Raw genomic sequence first — 27,993 nt, forward strand, 5'->3', positions numbered from 1 at the left:
CCAAATGACATTCCATAACAAAAAGGCATGTCGCGACCCTCACAGCAAACACAGTGCAGAAAAGTACGCGTGCACTTATTTTGGGTGGTTCTGCACTGTGGTAACGTTGCACCATAATTGCACATATACGATTGACCTAGTAAAAATCCATTCAATAGCTGTTTCGATTTTATCATGGTCAAAAAAAAAAATGACTGTGAATTTTGTAAAATGATACCATTGAAAATAAAAATATTTTGAGTAAAATAATATCCCCTTCATACTTCAATAGCATTTTAGCGCACTTTCTTGATGCAATTATATATGCTACGTCAATTTTATTTCGTTCTGCCCTATTTCATTATTTTTAAAACGCCGTTCTATTAAGATTAAACTGTCAGGGAATTTGAGCTTTAAATGGATCTCTTTCCTCAACTGCTTGAACAATAATTTATGATCCAATGACAATAAAATACAGTAACAGATAAATCGTAAAATTCTTAACAATGACCAACGTCATGGGCAACACACGTGCTCAAAGCATTATTCTAGTTTCCCAATATTTAAATCAAACTCAAAAAACAGGAATAATGTTTTACAAAATGTACCTCATGAAGTAAAAATAGATCCTTTGAGCGTTTTACTTTCATAACCATTCATTTTTGTTTCTCTCAATTGTATCGAGAATTGGGTTGAGTTTCCACAGTTGATGTATTATTTTCTGAGCTCCTGATACATACTTTGACACATCTTCCTGGCTCAAAGAATGCATTATCCGACTTGGAAGCTCTGAGGCGTGATACCGACTTTTTGAGCAGTACAGGTCGGACTCGATTACCCGGAGACTTTATAATCCGAAATTTTAAACTCGATTATCCGGAGTAATATTTTTGCTGTTCGTTTTCAATATTTATTTTCAAATTTTATCTTTACTATCCTTTTCGGCATATTTGTAACCATTTCTGTTCCTTTCGGCATGTTCGGGACATTTCCGAGCTATCTATTTTTTTCCTTTTCTCAAGACTTCCAAAGAAACGATTTCTGATTTCGCTACTGCATCATTCAAGTAACATAGCGAAAAACAAAAATTTTATTTGCGTTGATTACAAATTTGAATATTTTTATGTATGATTCGGTCATCCGGAATAAAAAGAAATAGGCAGCTCGTAGCCTCAAGGTTACAGAGTCCATTTTCAATTATACTTTGCGTCAGTCTTCCCGTCAACTGAAACAAAAATTAGTTTCCAACAAAATCAAGGAGTACACTCCCACCGATATTTCGAGACGCAAGGAGAATTTCGTCAAGAAATGAAGGAATATTGCCGAACTCCTAATAAAAGGACCGAATCAGTTAAAAGACTTGAAAAGTAATTGAATAAAATATATCAACAAAACCCTCTCTAATAATGGGTCGGTATGAATCTACAGAGAATATCATGTGTTACGGCAATTTTGGTGAGGTAATATTTAACTATTTTTGGTATTTCAAAATAATTCTTATTTTAAACGACAAGCATGTCTGATTTTAACATATTTTATTAAAAAAAAGTATACGCTTTTGAATGGTGTGACAGTTTGTGAGCTAGGCAGCCTGTTTCAAAAATGCTCAAGAATAAATTTTTCTAAAATCTTTTAAGAGGTTGTTTATAAGACACGTCCGCATGTTTACCGTAGAATTACGACAGCCTTTCTTTTTTTGCAACAGGTTTGGGAAACGTTGATTGGTAACCTTGATGGAAAGCGTTGATTCTGCATTTTCGATTTACCGATGACATGGAATGATTCTGATTCTCTTGTTATTGCCCACTCCGCACACCGTGCAAGCAAGCAAAAAGGACATAACGATCATACACACACGCTATTGACACACTTACAGCTGATAGCAGAGGCCGGGAAGGATGAAAGTAAATACGACGGGACAAATCCGGACAAAATTTTCAACATATTTTCGGACATTTTTAGCAATGCTATGCAGTGCTGCGGTCCATCGATTGATCTGTGTGGGACGCTGCGATCAAATAAGTCGCATGCTCAGCCTTGCTGCGCAGAAATTAGCTGCTGCTTTGCCGGTTCAATTAGGCTCTACATTTTCCAATAGTTTAACAGTTAGCGTCACAACATCACAATTTTCCGCACTGACTGAGACTCTAAAAAAATATAATAATAAGAGCAATTTTGGTGAGCCATTTTTTGACGAAAAAACGAAATGTACATTAAAAAGAATAAATTTTCAGGTAATTTCTTCGCTTATACAACATATGCTTTCAAACAAGTATAACTTGAATCAACAGCAGTTTTCAAGGCTAATCTCAATGAGCATTGCTCAACTACATACGTAATGTACGGTCGTTCAAGCTTAAGCTCAAATATCGCAGCCTGCCAATCCAAAAGCAACCTCTTTCTTCTCTATCTCTCTCTCTCTCTTTTTCTTTCTTTCTCTCTCTCTCTCTCTCTCTCTCTCTCTGTTTCTCTCTCTCTTTCGATTTACTTTCTCTCTCAATTTTCTCTCTCGATTCTCTCACTATCCCTCTTTCTCTATTTCTATCACTTTCTTTCTTCCTCTTCCTCTTTCTCTCAATTGATTTTCTCTTTTTCTCTTGATCGATTTTCTTCCTCTCGCTCTTTCTTTTTCTCTCGAGCAAGTTTTTTCTCTCTCTCCAGTTCTCTTCCTCGATTTTTATTCACATTTCTTGTTCTCGTTTCTCTTTCTCTCTCGATTCTTTCTTTCTCTCTCGTTCTTCTCTTTCTCTCCCAACTTTCTATTTCTTTCCTAATTCTCTATTTCTCGCTCAATTTTCTCTCTCTGTCTGTTCTCTTTCTCGATTTTCTTCTTTTCTCATATTTCTCTCTCTCTTTCTTTCGAGCAAGTTTCTTTCTCTCTCTCTCTAGCTCTCGATTCTAGTTTTCTTTCCCTGTTCTTGTTCTCGATTCTCTTTCGCTCTCAATTCTCTCTTTCACTCTCATTTCTCTCTATCTCTCTAACTTTTCTCTTTCTCTCCCAATTCTCTCTTTTTCTCCCAATTCTCTCTTTCTCTCCTAATTCACTATTTCTCCCTCGATTCTTTTTCTCTCGACTCTCTCTCTCTCTCTGTCTATTCTCTTTCTCAATTCTCCTTCTTTTGATCGATTTTCTTCCTCTCTCTTTTTTTCTCTCGAGAAGCTTTCATTCTCCTTATTTAGCCCTCGATTTTCACTTTAATTTTCTTTTCTGATTCTCGTTTTCGATTCTCTTTTCCTCTCAATTTTCTTTTACACTCTCAATTCTCTCTTAATCTCTCAATTTTCTCTTTCTCTTCCAATTCTCTTTTTCTCTTCCAATTCTCTTTTTCTCTCGCAATTCTTTTTTCTCAACTCTCCCACTATCTATACTCTTTCTCGATTCTCTCTCTCTCGATTCTCTCTCTCTCACTCTCACGATTCTTTCTTTATCGATTCTCTCTCTCGATTCTCTCTCTCTCAATTCTCTCTCCCTCTCGATTCTCTAGATCCTCTCACTCTCTAGATCGCTCTCTCGATTCTTTCCCTCTCTCTCTCTCTCTTTCTCGATTCTTTCTCCCTCTCTCAAATTTCTTTCTCTCCTCTCGATACTCTTTCTCCCTCTATTCTTCCTCTCGCTTTTCTATCTCTTTAACTTTATGTCTCTCTCTCTTTATTTTTGTCTCTATCTTCTTTCACCAGTCTCTCTTTCGATTTTATCTTTCCATCCTGTCAGTCTCTATCTCACTCTTTTCTCAATTCTTCCTTCGGTTCTCTTTCTATTCTACCTCTTTCTCGATTCTGTTTCCCTCTCGATTCTCTCTCTATATCCTTACGTTCTCGCTCAATTCTCTTTTTCTCTCGATTAACTTCAATCGTCTCCTACCGATCTCTCTATCTCTTTATCTCTCGATTCTCTCCCTCTCTCTTTCTCTTCTGCTTTTTCACTCTCTCTCTCTCTCTCTCTCTCTCTCTCTCTCTCTCTCGAGAGTCTCTTTCTCTCGCCCTCTCTCGATTCTTTCTTTATCTCTCGACTCTCTTTTGTTTTCTTTCTCTCTCGATTCTATCACGCTCTCTCTCTCTCGATAACATGAAGAGCAAAGAGAGAGAGAGAGAGATAAAATGAAGAAAGAGACAGAAAGAAAGACAGATAAAAACTCTATATCTTTCCTCTCTATTCCTTCTCTCGCTACTTCTCTCTCTCTCTCTCTCTCCTTTTCTTGAGTTTTGTTTTGCTTTGTTTTCTCTCTATTTTCTCCTCGTCTTCTTTTTCTCTTTTTTCTCTATGTTTTCTCTTTGTCTGTTTTCACTTTGTCTTTTTTAATGAGCATGAAACAATGGCTTCACACATCATTGGTAAATCGCGATTTCGCGGAAGCCGCGAATTCCGCGAAATCTAGCATCGACCGCGAAATTCACAAAAACCCGCGAAATGCCGCGAAAGTAATGGAAAACAGCAACATTCTATGACAATCTTGAAACATTTTGATTTGCTTCCTACGAAATTCATGCAAACCAACAACAAGGACAAAGCTAAAGATTAATGGGCACCTAGATGGCAATAAGAGGTCTTTTTCTACGCAATCAATAACATGAAACAGTACTACAACCGCTCTCTTACAACGCGATTTTGTCAGTCTTAATTGAATTTAGCGGATGGTGACCTGCACTGCAAGATAGAATTCCCGAGTGTGCACTTGTGCAGCCATAAATCCAAGTTGCAAGATGGATTAAGGACACCTACCAGCCAGCATTTTTATAAATAATCGACAGTGAAAAGGTATAAAAATTTTGGAAGGTGTTCGGATCGTGGACGTTTTCCGGAATTTCCCCGGTTGGCGATTAAATATTTATCGATTACCGGTAACTCGGTAGATATGAAACACAACATGAGCCAGTATAACATGAATAATACATGCCTAGTCACACCACAATATAACTGAAAATAGTTTAACACAGCATGTGATTTTGGTTAGTAATGCAAAGGAATTATAAATCGTAAGGTTAAATTGCTGTATACTAAATTAAATAAAACAGTTGTTGCTTGTTTTTACCAGAGAAAAAATCACTTTATTCAGTATTTTCTGAAGAAAAAAGGCTCCCGCGAAACTACCGCGAAATTCGAAGATTTTCCCTTTTGCCACCCGCGAATTTTCAACTTTTTTGCCGCGAATTACCACTGTCTCTACACATCATCAAATGGAATGATAAGAAGTTGAGTCGAATTTTGCTAAGCCGAAGAAAACCTCAAAAGTGTTGGTAGCTCGACTTTATTCTAACGTTTATCTCGTAGCTTAGGGTAGAATAATGAAATTAGACATTTTGTTTGTTTTACATTTTATTATGTTGCAGGGAGCTACTGTACAGATGTTAAATTAGCGCCCATATTATTTTAATTTTATACAAACAAAATCACGCATGAAAATATTTAATGCCGCAGTTAAACATATTTAATCCATCAGTATTTCTTATCTCTACACACAATTTACTGTCGTGAACGTATGATAAAACCATGAGACTATATTGAAAGGACGATTCTAAACGTAAGCCTCGAGGAACGCGCGATGTATGTGTTTTTCTCGTTCACTGCTCGCCCTTTATCTTTTCAATACTATGACAACCAGCGCTAGAATGTGGATGAAAAAAAAATTTTTTTGACCAAGTTGGTTTTTGGTTTGAAAATTCCATGACATAAATTTATGATTCTTCGTTTTATTGAAATGTTGAACGTCAGTTTGTATTTGATTCAAAAAGCATTAGAGTGCACGAGAGAAACAATTCCACGACGGTGTCAGTCCAAATCTATGAAACCATTGATTATTTTCACTGATTTGTTTCAATTTGTTGTTTTCAATTTGAATCGTGAGGATTGTTTTAAAAAGCAGTACCTATTTGAAACCTGTGAAATTTTTCGTTCAACCTTCACAAGTAATTTAGAACAATGAAGTGTTCTTTTTGTCAATAATATCTAACAGTTTTCAATCCAAATCATTCAAAAATCCGGATTTTGAGGAAACTCGAATTCGATGTTAATTACTCTGCGAGTTCGAAGTTGTCAATATATCTTTGTTAATATTTATTGCGCAGAATTATCGGAAACTTCGAAATTCATAGAGTAGTTGAATTTAAATTTGTTTCCCCTTGGTTCGGTCTGACGGAACACAGACTATATCACGCTTCTCCAATGATTAAACCTCCACATTTTTTTTAAAAAGATAACATAAAATCAAGCGTGTTCTACAAAACCCTTGAAAATTTATGGTAAAACGAACCAAGGAGTTTTACTAGAGAAGCAGCAAATTCACAACCATACCGTAAAAGTTTGGGATTTGATCCACTTTTTATCCTTTTTTCGTACGACTCGGAAATCTAGCCGATTCGGTTGAATCATGAAAAAATATTATTTGATTATCGATTAAGTTTTAATAACTGACTACCTATTTGTTATACCTGCAAGCAGAGTGCGTCTTAGATACAAATTCACTAACATACAATTGAAACATATTCAACATAAAAAATCGCGAAAATAACATTGTTTATTTTCCCTGCAGATGTAATCAAAATTATATGGTTTCCAAACCATTTCGATCCACTAATTCCACACAGAAACCATTCAACTTAAACTTATGTATTTTTTTTTTCATCGAACAATCGCGATCAAGTCTACGATTGAATGAGGAAAGTAGCTTCTATAAACAATATCAAACCCACCCGTCCCCCCGCCGCCGCTCCTTCCTCCAGCGGGTGTCCGCCGCGTACCTATTCAGGCGGTTAATTGCCGTGAAAAAAGTATAACCAACATAAGTACGGGAACAAAAGGCGCACGTTAGTTTATACCGGGGCCGCGCATTTAGAATAAACATATCGTTTGCTTGCAGCAGCAGCATCCATCGCATCGCAGCAACACCACCACCTCCCAAAAGACGGAAGGAGCGGAAAACCGGGCGATGCGATGCGAAAAAAAGGGGTTAGCAGTATCGTATATGTGGATACAATATAACAAACAATAATAATCATTTCTCGCTTTCAGCCGAAACCGTCAAGATCTTGTGTAGTTCCTTACGTGGTCCGTGGCGGGAGAGGGCGAGCGAGCGGTGGAATTTAAATGTATATTTTAATAATTTCCCTCTTGCGTTGTGGTTGCGCGCTGCGCTCTGCGTTCTCGTAAGCTGAGAAATGCTGGCCGCAACCAAAAACACCCGCCGCCGAAACATAAGTAATCCGCTGGCCCCCAAGATCGGTTTATGTGCGATATTAAAATAAATAAAATGTGCGCTTGTGAGTTGGACTCTCGTAAAAATATGAACGCAATTTGCGGCTTGTTTCGCCCTTTACCGCCACTTGTGAGCCTGAGCGTATACACACATGGTGGTATGAGGAAAGTTTGGCGGCAGTTTCACTTTTCTGCACACGTGTTTCGTTCCGAAGTCTAAATCTAAGAGGCCAGCTGTCGGTTGTTTTGGTTGTCGAGTTCAACAATCGATGGATAAGTTTAACTACATGCGTTTTCCAAGCTTGTGTGTCAATAGATGTATTTCAGAGTGTACAAAATTTACGGCAATAATCGATAATCGTTGCGAGTTGAAGGATTTAATATAAATTTTTTTATAGGTTCAGCTTCCAAAACATCGCACCAACAAGCGTTCGACTCGGAGTAGAAGCTGAATAGGCGGTAATAAAACGCAACGATATGAATTTATTTTATTTATTTCCTCACTTGGTCTTCGCCGGCCCGCATTCATCTGTGGCAAGTAGGCAAGCCAGCAGGCTGGCGGTAATATAACTGGCAATCAACTTAGGGCACCACCAAGAAGCGGAGAAGAGTCATCAGCCGGTCGCGCGTTGCTCGCTTGTATATTAATATATTAGTTATAATTCATTTAGGAATGTTTCTTGTAGCAGCGAAACGGCTGACGATTGGCGTCACGTTGCCAGCCTAATTAGGTCCGACTGTGGCGAAAAAATCGCAGTTCTAAGAACTCTCTCAACAATACGGTTGCAAAGTAGACCCCCCTCTTTTGGATAAATTATAATGTTTATTCAGAGAGGTATTTGCACACAAATAGTGATTCATGGTTCCGTACTATCTATCTACACGATCTGGTACGACTTCCAGCTAGGTTTGATTTTGGTTAAGATTTACGATCGCGATAGCAGCGTTCCACTCGGGTTTGATCTTTCTTCTAGTCATTCACTTCTAACGTCCGGACTAAAAAATCAATCAATGGCCCGAGTCTGACTCATTTTTCTCCGTTCTTTCACTCTTTTACCCCTAACGTAACTCAAAAAGAGGGACTTTCTGTAATTCCAGACTATACTGCAGTGGAATTAATTACGACGGAACGTGCTTTGGTAATGAATTAGGTTACACATCGGCCGCTTAAGAATAATTTCTTGTCCAAAATGCTACGGATTGCAAGTTCAGTTTTACGCATAAGGGTCTCTTATTGGAAACTGTCGTAAAGAAGTTGTATTAGTGTTTCAATTCTAAACGAATTTTGTTTGAGTAAGTCTAGCTTGAAAGTATAGGATTCACAGATTTTTATTTTTTCCTATATTTAAAAAGAGTTTTAAAAGATTATGATATTCAAAATTTTCAGCTAAAAAGTACAGGTTGGAAGTCAACTTTCATTACTGGTTAGGCAAAAAAAAAAAACAAATCTTGTATTGATATTAGATTTTTGCACACATGAAATTTCTTTAAGTTTAGCATGAAAAACAATTGACAATTTTGTAGAAATTAGTAAAATTCTTTTAACGCTTAGAAACACTTTTATAACTTTTGCTAAGTAATGTTTGCTATTTAACAAACACTCATATTTTCTGGTTATAGTCCAGTCTTTCATCCAATAGTTCAATAATTATAAGATGCTTATTTGATAGAAAAATTGTGTACTTGGAGCAGAAAAAACACAAAACTAAGAACATAATTATCAATGTTAGGTTGTTGATAGTTACTAGCAATTACTGTATTTAGACAAAATTATTTACAATTATTTTTGAGATGGTTATTCAAAAATAAAATTTCAAATTATTTATTCAAAACCAACAAACATTTATGATTCGATTATATACAGTGAAAAAAAAAAGACTATATATAATCGAGTCCGACCTGTAATACTTCTAATCTCTAATTTTATTAATTTAATTTGTTAAACTGAGTTTTTACGCCATAGATAAGATTAAATCTAAACATATAAAAATGTAAAATTTTGTATGTGGGGGTTTTAGAGGACGACGAATGTTTTTATGATTGCGTAAGACCCCTCTCTCCTCTGGGCCCTAGACAATTGAAACACAAATTCCTGCATAACTCAAAAAGTAACTCAGCAAATAAACCAAATTTGGCATGTGGAGGTTTTTGGGAACAAGAAACATTTCTATGGTAATTTGACACCCTTCCCTTCTCTGGAAGGGAGGGTTCTTATACAAATAAAACGCAAATTTCTGCATAACTCAAGAACTAGTCAAGCAAATAGAACCAATTTTGGCATGCGGATGTTTTTAAGGGTAATAAACTTTTAAATGGTGATTTGACATCCCTCCCTACTCTGGAAGGGAGGAGTCCTATATAAACGAAAAACAAATTTCTGCATACCTCGTGAACTAATTAAACAAATAGAGCCAAATTCGGCATGTGGTAATTTTTAAAGCGAAAAATAATAAAAAATTAACCCCCCTCCCACTCTGGAAGCCCTTCATACGAATAAAATAAAATTACAGCACAACTCAAGAGCAAATCAAGTAAATGAAACCAAATTTGGCATGTGGAGGTTTGTGAGGGCAAAAAATGTTTCTATGATGATTTGACATCCTTCCATAGTCTGGAAGGGTACGGCAAATAAAACGAATAGTTCAACCATTTTCGGAAAACAGCCCAAAATTAACGGAATGATGCACAGCAGCCAAATATCGAGTATAAACGCTATTGTTGAATCAAAAATGGAAACTTTTGGTTTTTGAAAACAGTCGAAAATGGCCGAATACATTGAATTCTAAGATGGCGACTTCTCGTGTCTGGAAAATAGCACAACATGGGTATAATTGTAATCGTGATGTTGCACAGAAGCGAACAATCGACCACGAACAGCATTTTAACCCTCTAGTACCCAGAGCCGCCTTTAGACGATCTCCAGTTGAACCTTTAAAAGCCTCAATGAGAACTTGAAAAATGTTTATAAGGCTTCATAGTGATTTTTTCGAAGTCCGTTTAAAAACTAGTTTGGGCACTAGAGGGTTAAATTCTAAGATGGTCGACTCCGGTCTCTGGAAAAAAGCCAAAAATGGCCGAATACCACTCAATTTAGGTATTTCCAGGATAAGGATGATGCACAGAGGCCAGCAATTGACTCCATGTACTAATCCGAAATCCAGGATGACGATTTCTGGTTTCTGAAAAACAGCTGAAGACAACCGAAACCCACCCAATATGGGTATTTCCAGAATCAAGCCAGAAGTCCAGTACGGAAGCCAGAAGGTGATGATGTTCCCATTCTGATAAAATCAATTATTTCAAACGATTTGTCTTTTGAGTTTGAACGTATCCAATATCCGATCCAATCTTTGGATGTATATATTGAGGATGTTTAAAATTATTTAAATAAAAAAAAATGGGCGTAACGAAGTTTGCCGGGTCAGCTAGTGCCACATGAAACTTTTTTGCAAGTGATTTTGAAAATAATGGCCACTGATATAATGCTTCTGATAACAAAACAAATGATAATGCACTCATATTTGTTATTCTTTTTCATCATTTTTTACTATTTTTAGTTAATTGCAATTTTTGAAAATAAAATTTCTCTACCTTATTTTGAAAAAAGTCATTTCTTTTATTAGAGAGGCTTTCAGCTTTTTACTGGTTCACCTCTATAGGAAGTCAAAATTTGGAATTCTATACATTGTTTGTTTTTTTCCTATTAGTAATGGTAACTTTGGTATATAAAACAACCTATTCTTGAGAAATTTTGGTTTACTAATTGTGAAAAAGATTATAGTTTTTATCTTTAACGTCCAGTTTGTTAGATATTGAGAAAAAAATCAAAACGGCAAATTTGTTTATTTGCTATTTACCAGGCTAGCAAAAATGAGTATTTTTTCATTATAGAACTTAAACACGCGATTGAACGTTGGAATCCAGGAGTTCTTATTTCATATTTCATTATTTTATCATTTTTTAAAATTATGAGCTGCTTTGTAATTTTGATTAGAATTGAAGAAAATGCATTCCGGTTTTTCAGAGATTTGCGCTTAGTGTATTCCAATGGATGATACAGGGGCAATCAGAAGTTTTTAATTAACCATTTTCCGCACTGAATTTGAGACCGTCGTCAGCTATTTAAATCCTTCCATATTTTCCATTATTCTGCTTTCATGTGACAGATATTTTTTCTATAAAAAGCTCATAAATTCCATTAGGTCAAGTTTTTTAACTCCAATGTTTGGTTTTGTTGCCTCCGTTTCACAGTCGCTGAGCTACTGTATTTTTAATTAATACTTCTACAAACATGATCTCTTCCTTTTCGACTCCATGATGGTTATTAAGAACTTAATTTTCAAGCGCTTGTGAATTTTAAACTTTGACGTTTTTTAATGACAACTGTAGCAAGTGCACTAGAAGAATCATGCCAACAATAATTGGAGCCAATTTTTCATGATGATGATGGTCCCACCTCATACCCCTACATCGGTTTGAGCTGGACGATTTATCTATATGAGATATTTTTAAAAACATGCAATGTAACCAGTTGGCAAACAAATAACGGACTGGTTATTAATTTCAGACATAGTAACCCTCCAAATGAATACCAATAATTAAAAAAAAAAAAATTTGACGGATTTCCAATCCAAGGCTCATCCAGAACGTTTCAAACCCGAAAATTATCTGGACTTGATTAGGAAATTGTTTGTACTTTTTATCTCTTTTACGTTTTAAACGTAAAAGATCCAAAGAGTACCAGCTGTTCGTTTTATCCGATTCAATGTATTTTTCAAAAACTAGACTACTGGTATACTCTTTCAGCGTATTGGTGAGAACAGCTGCTTTATTATTCAAATCACCAGTAATTGGGAGAAAATCCAAGCTTCTCAAAGCAAGCTGAGACAATGCCTGCTTTGAATATCTATTCCAGCACTTAATTTTTACCTTTTCATCACGGTTTCGATCATTCTTTATCAAAATACAAATTGTCTCATGGTCTGAAATTTTACAATCGGCCTCTGTAACAGAATGAACGTTGTCAAAATTGGCAAACACGTGATCAATTAATGTACGCGAATGTCTGGAAATTCTCGTAAATTCTGAAACCGTTTGTGTTAAATTGTAAAAGTTAGCTAACTGCTTCAATTGATTCGAATTTGGATCATTTAACCAATCAATATTGAAATCACCAGCAATGACATTTAATTTGTTTAAACCAACGAAGTTATCCCACCAGTTATCTAATATTTCTAAAAAACGCTGGTTACTTGAACTAGGGGAGTGATATAAAACTCCGAAGTTTCCAATCGTCATGCCTCCTTCAACTGAAATTCCAAGGAATCAATTGTTTTCAACAGATTCGTTTGATAGAATGTTGAATGTTACTGATTCCTTGGCGTAAATAGCAACCCCACCAGTATGTCTGGAATGCGAAAGGCAAAAAGCAACTTTGTATCCCGGAAAACTATACTGATCAAATGCATCAGCATCTACTATATGAGTTTCGGTTATAAATACTAACATTGGACGTTTTGTTTCCACAAGATGCCGCAAAGCAACATAATTTGTAGATAAACCAGCAATATTCAGATATGATATTTCTAACTTCCTCTCACATTGCGATTCTTTTGGCTGCTATTTACTAAAAAACATGTTGCTTTTTCTTTTTTCGAACAGTCTCCGATAAACCGGACACTGTGAACTAGAAGCTGGATGTTTAACGTCCAAATTCATTTTCAATTCTTTATTTGACTTTAAACAATTCACGCAGTTAAATTCAGTTGAAGAGCAATCAGATGTCTTGTGTTGCCCGCTACATTTGGAACATGTTTCAAGATTAACACACTCCGTGGTTTTATGGCCAAATTCTCCACATTTGAAACAACGCAAAACATTAATGGCCTCTTGTACAGGACACTTATCCCACCCAATGCTTACTTTTCCAGCACTCATCAAGGCGTTATAAGTATCCTTGTCAACTTCAACAATTACATTATATTTATTATATTTGAAGCTAGTATTTTCGTACTCCGCAATAACTTTCACTTCATTGACGTTGATGTCATTTTGACTTTTCAACAGGTCAATGAAGTCTTCAGAGGAATACCGATCACTCATTCCCACAATTTTCAACTTTGGTTCCGGAACTGTGGGAATAACAGCACTATACTTTTCACCTAGATTGCTCTCTATATCTTTTTTCACAACCTCAACATTATCCCCTGTTGCACACTCAGCAATAATCGAGCCATTCTTCCCGTTCCTAAAATTACTAATTTTGTGTATTTTCGGATCCAATTTTTCTTTCAAAAATAATCTAGTGTTTTCACTAGATTGAGAAGACTTGACTGGTTTGATCACAATGACCGGCCGAGCCTTACGGTTCTCTTTTCTTTGATTTTTTTTTAAAAACGGCCCCAGTTGACCCCGCTAAAACGTTCGCGTAGGTTTGCTTATTGCAACAGAAAACCTCGTCATCGCGTCTCGAATCGTCCACAATCAGTTCATGGCTTGGGGTTCCCCTTACAATGATAACCGCTCCTCTTAATCTATAACCTTTGCGATGACTTCGACATGACTATTTTGAACAACGGTGAAATGACACGTATCCCGAAACCTCCAGCGCACCCAAGCGCTTTGGATCTATCCTTATGTTCGACGTCGCTACGGTTGGATTGCACATGGAAGGTAATCCTCGATCCTCACGGTAGCGACCATTTGCCTATTCTTATTTCAATTAAAAACGGGTCAACTCGCATGCGACCAATTGACATTCCGTATGACCTCACACGGAATGTCGATTGGAAGTTATACGAGGAAATGATTTCAAAAGCGGTCGAGTCGATTCAACATCACCCACCACTTGAAGAAAACAACCTCCTCGCGGGCTCAATCCTCGACGCCGCGTTGCAAGCCCAAACGAAGAAATATCCTGGCGTAACGATCAAAGAGCGACCTCCAACTCCGTGGTGGGACCAAGAGTGCTCCGATGTCTACACGCAAAGATCCGACGCGTTTATGGCCTTCCAGAAGGGAGGTATACCCGACGACTATATACGGTATTCGGAGCTTAATACCAAGCTTAAAAGCCTGGCTAAAGCAAAGAAACGCGGATATTGGCGTCGGTTCGTGAACGAGACGTCGAGGGAGACATCGATGAGCACTCTTTGGAACACAGCCCGAAGAATGCGGAATCGCGTAACAGTCAACGTAAGCGAGGAGTCTTCAAGTCGGTGGATATTTGATTTTGCCAGAAAAGTATGTCCGGACTCTGTTCCTGAGCAAAATATTGTTCGCGATACGTCTCCGGGTCACGACGCGATAGAATCACCTTTTACGATGGCAGAATTTTCAGTTGCCCTCCTGTCCTGTAACAATAACGCGCCTGGGTTAGATAGAATCAAATTCATCTTGTTGAAGAATCTACCCGCCAATGCCAAGAGGCGCTTGTTGAACTTGTTCAATAAGTTCCTGGCGCAAAACATTGTACCGCAGGATTGGAGGCAAGTGAAGGTGATCGCCATCCAAAAACCAGGGAAACCAGCTTCTGATCACAACTCTTATAGGCCGATTGCAATGCTATCCTGTATCCGGAAATTGATGGAAAAAATGATACTCCGTCGTTTAGACCATTGGGTCGAATCAAATGGTCTACTATCAGATACTCAATTTGGCTTCCGCCGTGCCAAAGAGACGACTGATTGTCTTGCGTTGCTTTCAACAGATATTCAGCTGGCGTATGCTCGCAAAGAACAAATGGCGTCTGCGTTCTTGGACATTAAGGGGGCTTTAGATTCCGTTTCTATTGACATTCTTTCGGGTAAACTTCACCGACAAGGATTTTCTGCAATTTTGAACAATTTTTTGCACAATTTGTTGTCCGAAAAGCACATGCATTTTACGCACGGCGATTTGGCAACTTTTCGTATTAGCTACATGGGTCTTCCCCAGGGCTCATGTTTAAGCCCCCTTCTTTACAACTTTTATGTAAATGACATCGACGAATGTCTGGCAAATTCATGCACGATAAGACAACTTACAGACGACAGTGTAATCTCTGTTACAGGAGCCAAAGCTGCCGATTTGCAAGGACCATTGCAAGATACCTTGGACAATTTGTCTGCTTGGGCTTTACAGCTAGGTATCGAATTCTCTCCGGAGAAGACTGAGATAGTAGTTTTTTCTAGGAAGCATGAACCTGCTCAGCTTCAAACACAATTAATGGGTAAAACGATTTCTCAGGTTTTGGTACACAAATATCTTGGTGTCTGGTTCGACTCTAAAGGCACCTGGGGTTGTCACGTGAGGTATCTGATGAAAAAATGTCAACAAAGAGTGAATTTTCTTCGTACAATAACCGGACAATGGTGGGAAGCCCACCCAGGAGACCTTATAAGGCTTTACCAAACAACGATATTGTCTGTCATTGAGTACGGGTGTTTCTGCTTCCGCTCCGCAGTGAACACACATTTGATCAAACTGGAGCGAATGCAATATCGTTGTTTGCGTATCGCCTTGGGTTGCATGCAGTCGACCCATACGATGAGTTTGGAGGTCTTAGCTGGAGTACTACCATTGAAAAACCGCTTCTGGAGCCTGTCTTCTCGCATTCTTATCAAATGTGAGGTCTTGAACCGTCCTGTGATTGAAAATTTTGAAAGGTTAATCGAACTCAATTCTCAAACCCGTTTTATGACATTGTATTTCAATCACATGTCCCAAAATATTAACCCTTCTTTGAATATTCCAAATCGTGTTAACTTAGCAAATACTTCTGATTCTACTGTGTTTTTCGATACATCCATGATAGAAGAAACTCGTGGAATCCCGGACAGTCTCAGTTCCATTGAGGCTCTCCGATCGATGAAAGATGTTAAGCACTCTCCGTATTTCCTGGGGAAAATACGGGAACATCTTAGTGCTTTATCCGAAAAATCGTATCAGATTACTTTAGCGTGGGTCCCTTCATACTGCTCGATACCGGGCAATGAGAAAGCGGACTCTTTGGCTAAGGTGGGCGCAACAAACGGTGGAATTTATGAAAGACCAATTGCCTTTAATGAATTTTTCTCATTTGTACGTCAGAATACGATCATCAGTTGGCAAAATGCTTGGACCAGAGGGGAACTGGGAAGGTGATTACATTCCATATTGGATGTAGGTCGGGATTTCATTTGCGTGATGTCCCGGCTTATGTCCAATCACTATAGATTTGACGCGCATCTCCGTCGTGTTGGGCTCGGGGAGAGTGGTATCTGTGCCTGTGGTGAAGGTTATCACGACATAGAGCACGTTGTTTGGTCATGCCCTGTACACCGTGACGCCAGGTCTAAATTAATAGCTTCCCTGCAGGCCGAAACTAGGCAGCCGGCTGTTCCTGTTCGTGATGTCTTGGCGAGCCGTGACCTATCCTACATGTCCCTTATATACGTTTTCCTGAAATCCATCCACGCCCCAGTTTAGTCCTATCCCCTTCCGCCTGCATCCAGCCTACCGACAAGAACACGTTAAGACCCCGGATCCGGAAACAGCAATCAGACCCGCACGATACTCTCAAGGCCCGAGGGAGACAACCCAATATGCCAATCCGTAATATCTTGGCCCAGCAGCGGGACATGTGCTTACCTATGGCAATGAAAACCATCATACAGTAAACCAGTGCTTTTAATGCAAAATATTATAGCTTTAAGTTACATTTAGTTTCAGCTCGTAGTCGGCAGCGAGGATAAAAAATTTGCTTTTAGTTATTAAGATACTTTAGAAACTAAGCTACCAGATATAATTGGCGCCGTTAAACATTAAATTGTATTTGTGCCGTGTCAAATAAATTATAAATGAACAAAAAAAAACATATCCATAATGTTTCGACACCCCTCCTTCTTCTGGAAGTGAGGAGTTCAACACAAATTTGTGCACATCTCGAGAAATAATCGAGTAAATGAAACCAAATTTGGCATGTGGAGGTTTTTGGGAGCAAACAATATTTGCATTGTGGTTCAACATCCCTCCCACTTCTGGATGGGAGGACTCTTATACGAATAAAAAAAAAAATCTATGGTGGTTTGGCAATCCCCTGGAAGGGGACAAACACAAACTGAACAGATATTTCAACCAGATTTTCCGAAAAACAGCCTAAATGATGCGCAGAAGCCAAAACTCGACTCCAGATGCCATTTTTAAATTTAAGATGGAAACTTCCGGTTTCTATCCGGAAAATGTCTCCAAATACCGTTTTGAATTCTATGATAGTCACTTCCGGTTTCTGGAAAACAGCCGAAAATGACTAAATAACACTCAATATGGGTGTTTCTATAACCAGACTGACGCTCCGGGCCAGAAATTGTTTCCAAATACCAATTTAAAATCCAAGATAGCGACTGCTGGTTTCTGTAAAATAGCTTAAAGTTATATGAGTATCACCGGAACCAGAATGATGCCAGGAGCTTAAAATTGACCTCAGGCACCATTTTGAATTGTAAAATGGCAACTTCTGGGAAACAGCCGATAATAACCGAATACAGGCAAACTTCGATATAAGGTACCTTTCGAATTTTGATTTGTACTTTATATCAAATTGTACCTTATATCGAATCATGAAACATTTTCAACAGTAGGGCTTCAAACACTCTATTTTGTTGTCTTTTGTCCACGTATAGTTTATTTTGATAATAGTATCCAACTATAAGTGTGAACCGACTTGTTATAAATACAATTCAAATCACTTTTTTTTTGCTTTTTAAGAGACTTTCAGCCGCGTCCAAAAAAAGGTAGTCTAGAGCATTAAAAATTGAGAAATAAAATCAAGCCGTTATGTTATTATTACTAGTATTTTACCATTTACAAACATACACATTTTTTTATCGAAAATACTTCTTTTTTTATTCTTGTTGTTTTTTTAATTTTTGGTTTAATGAATTAGAACCATGAATAGCTGCTTACGGATTGAGATCTTTCTCAATTATTTCTCCGTTCCTTAGGATTTCGAAACTTGCATTTTCCTCGTTGAATTTCAAAATGACCGTTTGAACTAACTTTTCATTACACATAAAAGTGGCCCAGAAATGCACATTGCATAGTGGTTTGAAACGTGAAAAACGTGATCGTCATCCCTTGGAGTGTGAAAATGCCATTTAAAGGCTATAGTGTATTTGACAAATTTTGTTTATATGTTAAGAAGAAACTTTTGATGGAAATAGATTCTTGATTAATCTGCCTGAAAGTGAGATGATAATTTTATTTATTTTATTACTTATCAAATCAAAGTGAAATCTTTGGCAAAGTTGTAGGTAATTTTATGTAAAAAAAACTTTGCTGAAGACACTTTGGTTCTATCTCTTGAAAATGGACCACATACAGGTAGTTTCATAAACGTACATTTTCAAAATGTCTAAAAAAACAAATACCAATAAACTTTTTGGCGTGTGATTTAAGAGGCCTACTATGTCCTAGACATTTTTTCATATTTGAGAAATACATTATTCTGCCGAACATACTTTAAGCATATTTTCAACTTTTTCCTAGGTTCTATAACGTTTTTGATAGAAATGCTCTTTTTCAAATCAAAACTTGTTTCAGCTGAGAGAGTGTTCAAGTGCGGTTTATGAAAGAAAAGCTGGGTTTGAAACATTTTTTTTAGCAATGTATTTTAAATTTCACACAGATTGTTCAGGGGTCAAACTTTGAGTTATTTTTTTTTTATCAGCTCCCCCGTTCCCATCCACACTATATCATGTTTTCTCGGCAAAATTAAATTTTTGTACGTTTTTTTTTTTCAAACTTCCGCTGAGTGTAACGTAATTTATGGACACTCCCCAAATAATCAATAGTAAGCAGAAATGTTGACAAGATAACCAGTATGTTGTGTATAGAAGTTTCCATACCAATTTCGGAGTTATTTGTAACATAATATAAATATGTACCTTATATCGAGGTAACATGTACCTTATATCGAGCGACGCTATATCGAAGGTACCTTATAACGAGGGTACCTTATATCGAAGTTTGCCTGTACTACTACATATGGATATTTCCGTAATCGAAATGATGTATAGCATTGACCCTGGACACCATTCGAATCTGAAGACGACCACTTTCAGTTTTTGGAAAACGACGAAAATAACTGAATACCACCCAATATGGGTATTTCCGAAATAGAGGTGATGTACAAAAGCCAAAAATCGAGGATGTTGTCATTCCGATAAAACCAATCATTTCAAACAATATAAACAAACCGCAAGGAATCAATGAATTTACAATGTTTAAAATTATCAAATTAAACACAAAAATAGGCGGGACGAAGTTTGCCGAGTCAGCTAGTATATTCTAAAAGTCCTGCTTTAAACCTTGCTCTTGTTTCAAATTCAAATGTTTGTATCAGAAATACCAAAAATTATTGTATTCCAGTCGAATTTTCCATCCTCAGAAGAAAAATGAACTGAATCGAATATATAATCTTGGTTTTCCATTCCGGTTTCCAAGATTATATTGAAAAGTCAAACGTGAGCAAATTCCTTAAATTAAAATCATACCGTAACAATTCAACTTATCACTGCGACCAGAAAGGTTGATCTATTGCGGTTTTGTCCAGGTGTTTAACATTAGACATGGTATTTATGAAAACAAAACAATATTAAAATAAAACGACGATAAGTCAACGAATTTTCTCACGTACTCTATGCATACATTGTTTGAGTTCTGCCGGTATACTAGAACCCGAGCGACAAAAAAGACAGATACAGCAGTTAAAGCGGTTGTGTAAACAAGCAAACTTGAAATAGGTAGTTATGCTTCATGCTGGTTCATTGGTTTATTGTGTTAAACGGTTTGAAATAATTGTTTTTCAACCGTTGGTAAAATGGCGGGCTGCAGACCACAATTGGCCGCAGGGAACATCCTGGAATCACGAATCGAAAGAGACGTGATCATAGCAAATTGGGTGATGTTGGCTTTGATCGACGATTAATTGAATAATTATTAGTTGTTATGATAACTAAGTACTTACAGTAGCTTAACCTACAGACTAATTTCGAGCCGGTTCAAAGTACCGAGAATGCCGAGCAATGACTTAGCTAGCAGAATTAGGCCGAACTTCTTTTGGTATTGATGTTCACCTTGGTACGATCTGTACGGCTGCGTGTCAGATCATGTTAGTCATTGTTGAAGTATTCTCACAAATGACAGTTGCTTCCAAATTTGGCTTTTTTCCCACTGTTCCTTTTCTTAGCCAAGATTTAACACAATTTGAATAAAATGTTGTCACACCGAGTGTTCAAAATCCCGATATAAACTAATAATTTGAATTTGTACCCAAATTTTGCTCGGATGCGGCGGTTCAAATTTGACAAGGGATATCTTTCTAATATAAAATCATTAGGCATCGGTCAAGAAAGAAATGTCCAAACTTTGACCAAATATAATTTAATTCATAGCCTAAGTTAATAAAATCGTACATTACGTACAGCCTGGCTGAAATTCTCAAAATAGTCTTTATGTTATCACAACGACACGTGCTTTAACATGGACTGGTTGAACTTTTAGAGGTTTTCGACTCTAAATTGAAAATATATAAACACAAAACTCGAACCGAAGCGGACGATGTCTGTGCTCGTATTTTTAAAAACGGAGAACTAATCCAAATTCGTTATAAAAAAAAAAAAACAGAATAACATCTGAATCTCATCGACTGCACTTTTAAACTGTTTGCCGGCCTACAGATACTCATTTTAAGATTAGTCTTGTTTTGCATAATGTATAAAAAGCGTCACCTTCACGTGGTAATATTTCGAGATCAGAGTCTTGCCATATTTCAAGGGAAAATATTATATCATCTGCCAATATCAAAACAATCAAGAGATTGAGGATATGCTATACATCGCTAAAATAATGGTGATATAGATAAGTAATGGTTTCAAGAGAATAATATTTCGGCTTAAGGTATAACAAATTGTCGACGTTTCGATCCTTTTGTGGGACTATCATTAGGGCTCAAAACGGTAATCAGTAAGTTAAAATACTGTTGCAAATGTAAAACAGTCGGGTCGTATACTGCCGTTCTACGCATAGTTGTCCCATGTTACTTTTGGTCGAATTTCATTTTTTATCACCGATGAGTTTATTTTGATGTATACTTTTGAAAAACTTTTAAAAATAACATTGTTTGTTCCGAGAATCTTGAAAAACCATACCAAGTCTGTTTGTCCCATTGATGATTTCCTATACATATTTGTCCCACTAGATTTTTTCTATTCTAATTCATCCCACTAACCATTAATTCCCATATCTACAACTTGGTAAGTGCTACACAGCACCAAACACTTTTCCTAACAACGTTTGGCTACATTACGGGTTTCAGAAATTCGGTACCGAAAATCACTTTGCTTGATTACTTAAATGCGCTACATTCACATCTTTGTTAAGGATACCGAAAGCTTGTTTGCTGGTTTGTAACCTGAATGCTTTTCCTTTTCCAGCATATATGCGATGAGATAAACGCATGAGATTCATACTAATTGGAAGTTGTAAGACCTGTCTTTTGTGTGAAACCAAAATGGTGAAAGCCCAACAACCTTCAAATATGATGAAAATGGGCAATCTAAAGAAACAAATTTCACTTTGTAATGGTAAGTTATCTGATACTTATTCAATTAACCTAATTTTCATCTCGACTAGCATCACTTGCGTATAAAGACAACAAGATCAGCGGGATCATGTTCGTGAAAGATTGAACAGCCTTGTATCCCAGTACAAACTTTGTATTGGCTTGGAAAACATCGAATGCGCGTGGTGGGACTGATATGCGTAGAAATCACCAATTGGAAGGCAAATTTTTCGGGTATTTTTATGGAAAAGAGTGTTAAATCTAAAATCCTTCAACTAGATTTATTGAAAACAGTCTATTGCAAAGTAAAACTGGTTAGAAATCCATAAGGGGCCATCCACATACCACTTGGACAGCTTGGAAGGGAGGGGGGTTGGCTAATGTCCACGGTCCATACATTTTTTTTAGAATTTATACGGACAGTTGTCCACGGAGGGGGAGGGGGGGGTTAAAATCGTTAAAAATCTCTCCACGTGGTATGTTGATGGCCCCTAATTGCAATTGTCACATTGACGCAATGCGTAAAAGTAAAACTTTAACATCGTTTTTCTCGTTTGCTTGATTTGGAACATGGGACAAATATGCGTAGAACGGCAGTATAGGGTTTGATGCCATGCATCTATACCGCCGATACAAATTAGTTCTATTTAGGGGGAATTTGAACTGGTTGTATTATGTAATATTTCTCCACGCTTAGATAGAACTTGATCTTCAAATCTTACTTTCCGCATTATACCGGTGAAATAATAAAATGTAACTGAATCTATTACAAAAGTCTTGAATTAAACACTATCGCAAGTTTTTTTTTTAAACTGTGGAGGAATGCCAACTCGTTAGAATACTTTTTTAACGTCGAATAGCATTCGTTTCATACTCAAATTGCTAAAATAATTATATTGCAAATACTAAAAATATATCATTGAGAAGAGTATAGACTGAAACAAAAATATTGTCTTGATTTAAGCGTAGCTTTCATCATCTGTTTTCATCAAATTTGTCTACTTTTAGAATCCAAGACCGAATTGAACCGGTTCCTGTAAATCCGGATCTCAGGGAGCATGTTCTGGCGAGACAAATAAGTACAATTGTCAATAAAACCGACCAACCTTGGTAATCAAAATTCATGAAATCACTCCAGGAGTTGATTTTCATTAAAGTTGTCCGAAATGGCCATTTCTGAGCAGATTTCCGATCATGAACATGATCTCGAAGATCCAAATTTACGGGAACCATAAGTGGACCAATGGCTTTTTGGGTCATGTATAATAAAAATAGACAAATTATTCAATTTTTTTGACAGGCCAAGATCAAAAATCGGTCAAGAATTGAAGAAGTAAGAGGCATTTTATTTTGGTTGGTACCCGGGTACCCTGCCGAGTACTTACGTGTGTTAAAATTGCCGAGTACATAACGGTTAAAAATTTGAAGAAAATTTGTCTGGATGACCCTTTGGAATTTTTAAACTTTAAATTGAAAATAAAATATTACAAAATTTGAAAGCCGCAAACGAGATACACTCAATGCAAAATAGACACGAAAAAACGGTAATGGCTAGGGACACCGAAATTCATAGGAATGGTTGAATAGCTAAAATATTCCAATTTTGTCAGATTGAACTTTGGGAATTCACTTTTTTTTCGTTTTGTCGACCAGTGTATCAATTACATTTGTTTTTGCTGATAGAGTCAAACGATGATACAAATTTATGGTTTAGCAACTTCTTATATTCTTGAAATCTGCTTCCGAATTGATTCCCCGTAAGTTTATTTAAAGGTTTTCCTAGCAGCCATGCATAACTAATAAAATACGCAAAACAGTTAAAAGCTATAGTTCAGGACACGACCGCTTTTATGAACTTCAGATGAATAAGAAACGTAATTTTAACTTTTCCAATATTACTCTTTAAACGAGATAAAAATGAATTCTGCAGCAGTTCGGTCAATACCTACAATTCTATCGTAATTCGAATTCAAGCAAATGGAAACCTTATACGATATGAAAATCACAATTTTCAAAAGCGTTTTCCATCAAGACATCAGTTTGAGGCATTTTCACTGCTAAGCAGTGAAGTGATAATGATGACTAATTAATCACAAAATTATTCTATAATCTATCTCTTCAGCGACGTAGATGATCGCAAATATTTATAGGAATTAACAGTTTTTACCGAAATATTATGCTATATCATTTCACTTCCACGATATGTACTGCAGTATAAAAAACGAATTCCTAGTTCTACATCAACAAATTGAATTTCGTAAAGCTGAAGTTCACTCTCAAGAGAAAACCAAAATAACACTAAAACTCTGCACCTACCCTTTCTTCTTCGCGGATCATCTCGGCGATGCCCGGTTTGATCTCCATATCGTCCGGATGTTGGTTGGTGATGGTGGCTAGCGAGGACAGTCCCGCCATCTGATCGAGCGCCGGCGGAATCGAGAAGGACGCCAACGGGGTCGGCGTCGAGGCCGGCTGCGACAGCGTGGACGGAGTCGGAGGAATCGGTGACGGCACTTCCAGATTGTCCGGAGTGCTGTCGGCCGGGCTGCCGACGCTGCTGCGTTCACCCGAGGGCCAACGGCGTTTGCGGTTGTTCTTCGGAGTGGACGCCTGCACGGTATCAAGTGCGACCGCCAGAGGCCACTCGCCGCTTGCTGCGGCCGAAAGATCCCGGGGAAAATCACGAACCGACAGTTCCCGGTTCGCCTCCCGATCTCTGGATGTGCGTGGTTTTTTCGCCATATGGAGCGGCGTGTTGTTGTTATTATGGGATGGATCCTGCTGATGCAGGCGATTTTCGGTTTTGATGGTATCGCGGGACAAATTACTGCTACTGTTGCTTTCATTATTGGAATTATTTTCGTCAGCTGCACTTGCCGACGGCTCTTGAATTTGGTTCAGCTCCTGATCGCCGTTTACATCGGCTAGGCCGCGAATTTTCAGCATTTCAGCGATTTTGAGCAGCGGCCCGATCTGGTCTTGGCTCACATTAATTTCTCCCTTGTACATGAAATCTACTATAGCCTTTAGCTCTGGCCACTTCACATCACGCATGATAATTATCGGATGCTGGCAAGGGTTTTCGAAAAACAAGGTCTGGAAATAGGGGCTACACGCCGACAGAACCATCTTGTGCGCCTTTATAGATTGTCCATCGCAGGCCAACGTAACATCCACGAAGGACTCACTTTGCAGGAGCTGATCGAAAACACTCGTCAGATTGGTTTGGTAATTGTTCCAACGGAGGCAGAACTGCTGATTTTGATTCATTATGGGTTTAAGTATTTGCTCCGTTTTGTCTAAAAAGCTGCTGCGTTTAAATCCTGCCCCAGTGTGGCCGCCCGTTGCTGATGGAACCGACGCCGGACGGTCTGAATTGTCCAATGCGGTAGGAGACGAATGAAGCGGAGGCGGTGTATCAGATGGCATGGTGAACTTTACTCTGTTTTCTGCTTGGTTAAAATGTTTCGTAGTCGGTATGTTTTGCGATCACTCAGGGCTGGTCGAATTGTTGATCGACATTACAGGACACGTGGAACCATCTCTTCGCGCGATGAACGAATGTGATTTGCTTTGGTCATTCTAATCATAACAAGCTGAAGGATCACACCAGCACACACATACACACATTCGTGGGTGTAAAACTTTCTATTTCCTGCTTGTATATACACTCGTTTTTATCAGGTGGGACGCACAGACTGTTCTGTTTACCCACACACCTGCAATCGCTTCCGGCAGCCGGAAGGCAGGATCCTCACTTGTCTACTCGTGATGCAAGGAAGTAAAACTATTTCTTTCTTATGCTCACCATGTGGCTTCGAGATATCTTTTAGTTTTTTTTTCGTGCAATATTCGACAACCGGCTTCTTACCTTCTCCCGTGGGGGCCACTTCGGCAACGAGAAAGGATACACACTTGCCGTTAGACGCTTGATGTCTGGCTTCTAGTGGAACACGAGCACTCACACTTTTGTTCCGAAAGACTCTTCTTCGCGCAATTGGATCTCGTTGAAAGAGCTTAAGCACTGCTCACTGCATTTCCGGCGTTTTCGGTACAGAACTTATTTTCTTCTTATTTACTTGCGTTGGCAATAATCCCGCACTCTTTTGTATCATATTCATTCATTTTTATTTTTGTGTTTATATGCTGATCTCATCTTGGCTTCCCAGCCTTTTCATATATTTTTTTTCTGGTCACTCAATCGTGTTTTAATGATTTCCCCCCAGCTCTCTGTCTAACGATTCAAGTTTCACTGTGTACATTTAAACTTTATTTCCATTTTTCCTAACACAGTTTAATTGCTCTTTCCTATTTTTGGTGATTATAATTACCAAAAATTTTCTTTACTTCCACTAAAAGGTTTTGGCGCTCGTTTTACTACGTCTCGCTTTCTTCCACCAAGGTTTCCCCCTCGACCACGAAAAAACAAAACATGAAAATCTACACCACGTCTTCGAGTTCTTCTCTTTCCCCCAGCAGTTCGGCCACGCAAGTACTCAGGGTTCAGGGTATGCTGTTTCGATATTTACTTTTATTACGCAAACAATAAAAATTATAAATCCATCCAAACAATGGTAATTTTTATTGCTCTATGTTTTTCCTCTTCGTGTTTCTTTCGGATCCCTCTTTCTTCACCACACACCGTCGATGGTTCTATCACTTGGCCCGAGCCGGTCCCGCGCTGTTGTTATTTCAACCGCTTCAATATTTTCTCAACTTGCAAAACTTATAATTATTTATAATAATCATTTATAGACACAGACACAATGCACCGGTATGGTCTGGCAGTACACACATACTCCAACCCCCTACTGTGCCCTCGGTTCAGTACAGTTTAGTTTTTTTTGCTTTCTTCTTCTATTGGGTACGCGGGTGCCCTGCTGTTCCGGTGTTGTTGTCCCTCAACTACTACCCGACGCAACGACATTTGAAATCGCACTGACGAAGAAGACAACAGCGACAGCACGCTCCAGCCGTACTGGCTCTGATGAAAACATCACACACTGACAGAAGCGTGAGCCGAAACAGTGAAACAGAAGAGAGAACAAAAAAACAACACGAACCCCTCGGTCGTTCGGGTACCCGAAGCGCGAGCACTATATACTGCATCGGCTCTCTCCTTCGTGCGCTCATGCTGTCATGCCGGTTGTGAAAAACTCGCGAGAGCTTCCGTTCTCAGCTGTTGTGTGATCCCACAAAACAACGTGCTTTTTCCGCGGTAGGTATTGCTACGCGAAATGCGAGTTTTCCACTTTTCGCTCTCGCGTGTGTTTTGTGTAAGCGCGCTTCTCCCGTGTATGTTTGTTTTTATCGGCACAAGTGTTTGCCACATAAAATCTCGCCCGAGTATTGGTGCCGGACCGGTCGCCAATACTGACGTATTTAGAGCCTACGAACAGAGAACGCCCGATGACAGCTTCTCTCACTGTTGCTTTTCCAACTCATCATCATCGCCATCAACAGTCGAGTCAAGCGGTGCGATGACGATGACGATCCCCACCTCAACACAGGCGAAAAGCACTACGATTATAAAGGAAAACGCAAGCCAAAGAGAGCGAGCGAGAGCTTGTATGCATCTCAGCTGGTTGCATTTTTCGCAATTTGACTTCACGGGAAAAGTGCAGGCTGCACAATTATATAGCCGAGTGGAAGAAGCTTTCCGCCTGTCTGAAATACGTTCTCTCTCTCGCTTCGAACATGTGCGTGTATGAGAGAGAAGAAAAGAATTATGGACGGCCTTCCGTTTTGGAGTGATAGGGCCCCCTTGCTTGTGCCCATCGTGTGTGTGGCGGGCGGTGGGTGTTGGTGGGCGGTGGAGACGCAATCGCTTGGGTTCTCCCTCCGTCGCGCGAGAGAGGCGGTGCTTTTTCGATGTTCGGTTCGGCCGACGGCACGCGGTGTGAGTCTTTGCTTTTTTTTTCTTTTATTTCAACTTTTTATTTAACGCTCCGGTTTTAAATATTTATATATAATGCCGCGAGACGAAGATTATCAATTGCGTGCTGGGGCAAAAGCCATGCGTGAACGGGTCTTCGGCAGTACCGAGTTGCTGGGCAGAAAAAACAGGGCGGGTGACACCAGTTTCGTACTGTTCCACTTGTTATTTCAAGACACGTTGCTGTTGTTGGTGGCAAAAGGGGTTCTTATTGGAACAAGTTCAACTCAATTTGAAGAAGTGTCAAATTCTATTAGTTATTCATTATTTATCAATAAATTTTTCGCTTTTATTACAATCACGTTGAAA

General features: G+C 38.4%; 1 protein-coding gene across 4 annotated transcripts in view; it reads right to left on the bottom strand.

Moving 5' to 3' along the window:
* LOC129719467 (protein bric-a-brac 1-like) overlaps nucleotides 1-26,735 on the bottom strand; it is a 376,548-nt gene extending 349,813 nt beyond the window's left edge. For 3 of the 4 annotated variants that reach the window (XM_055670810.1, XM_055670807.1, XM_055670811.1), the window contains exon 1: nucleotides 24,066-26,735. In XM_055670810.1, the coding sequence (XP_055526785.1) occupies nucleotides 24,066-25,178 (1,113 nt within the window). In that variant the 5' untranslated portion in view covers nucleotides 25,179-26,735. The remainder of the gene's footprint in view (nucleotides 1-24,065) is intronic. The other variant, XM_055670808.1, reaches the window with a different exon arrangement.
* Nucleotides 26,736-27,993: the final 1,258 nt, after the last annotated feature.

This window comes from Wyeomyia smithii, chromosome 2 (assembly GCF_029784165.1).
Source record: "Wyeomyia smithii strain HCP4-BCI-WySm-NY-G18 chromosome 2, ASM2978416v1, whole genome shotgun sequence".
Lineage (NCBI taxonomy): Eukaryota > Metazoa > Arthropoda > Insecta > Diptera > Culicidae > Wyeomyia > Wyeomyia smithii.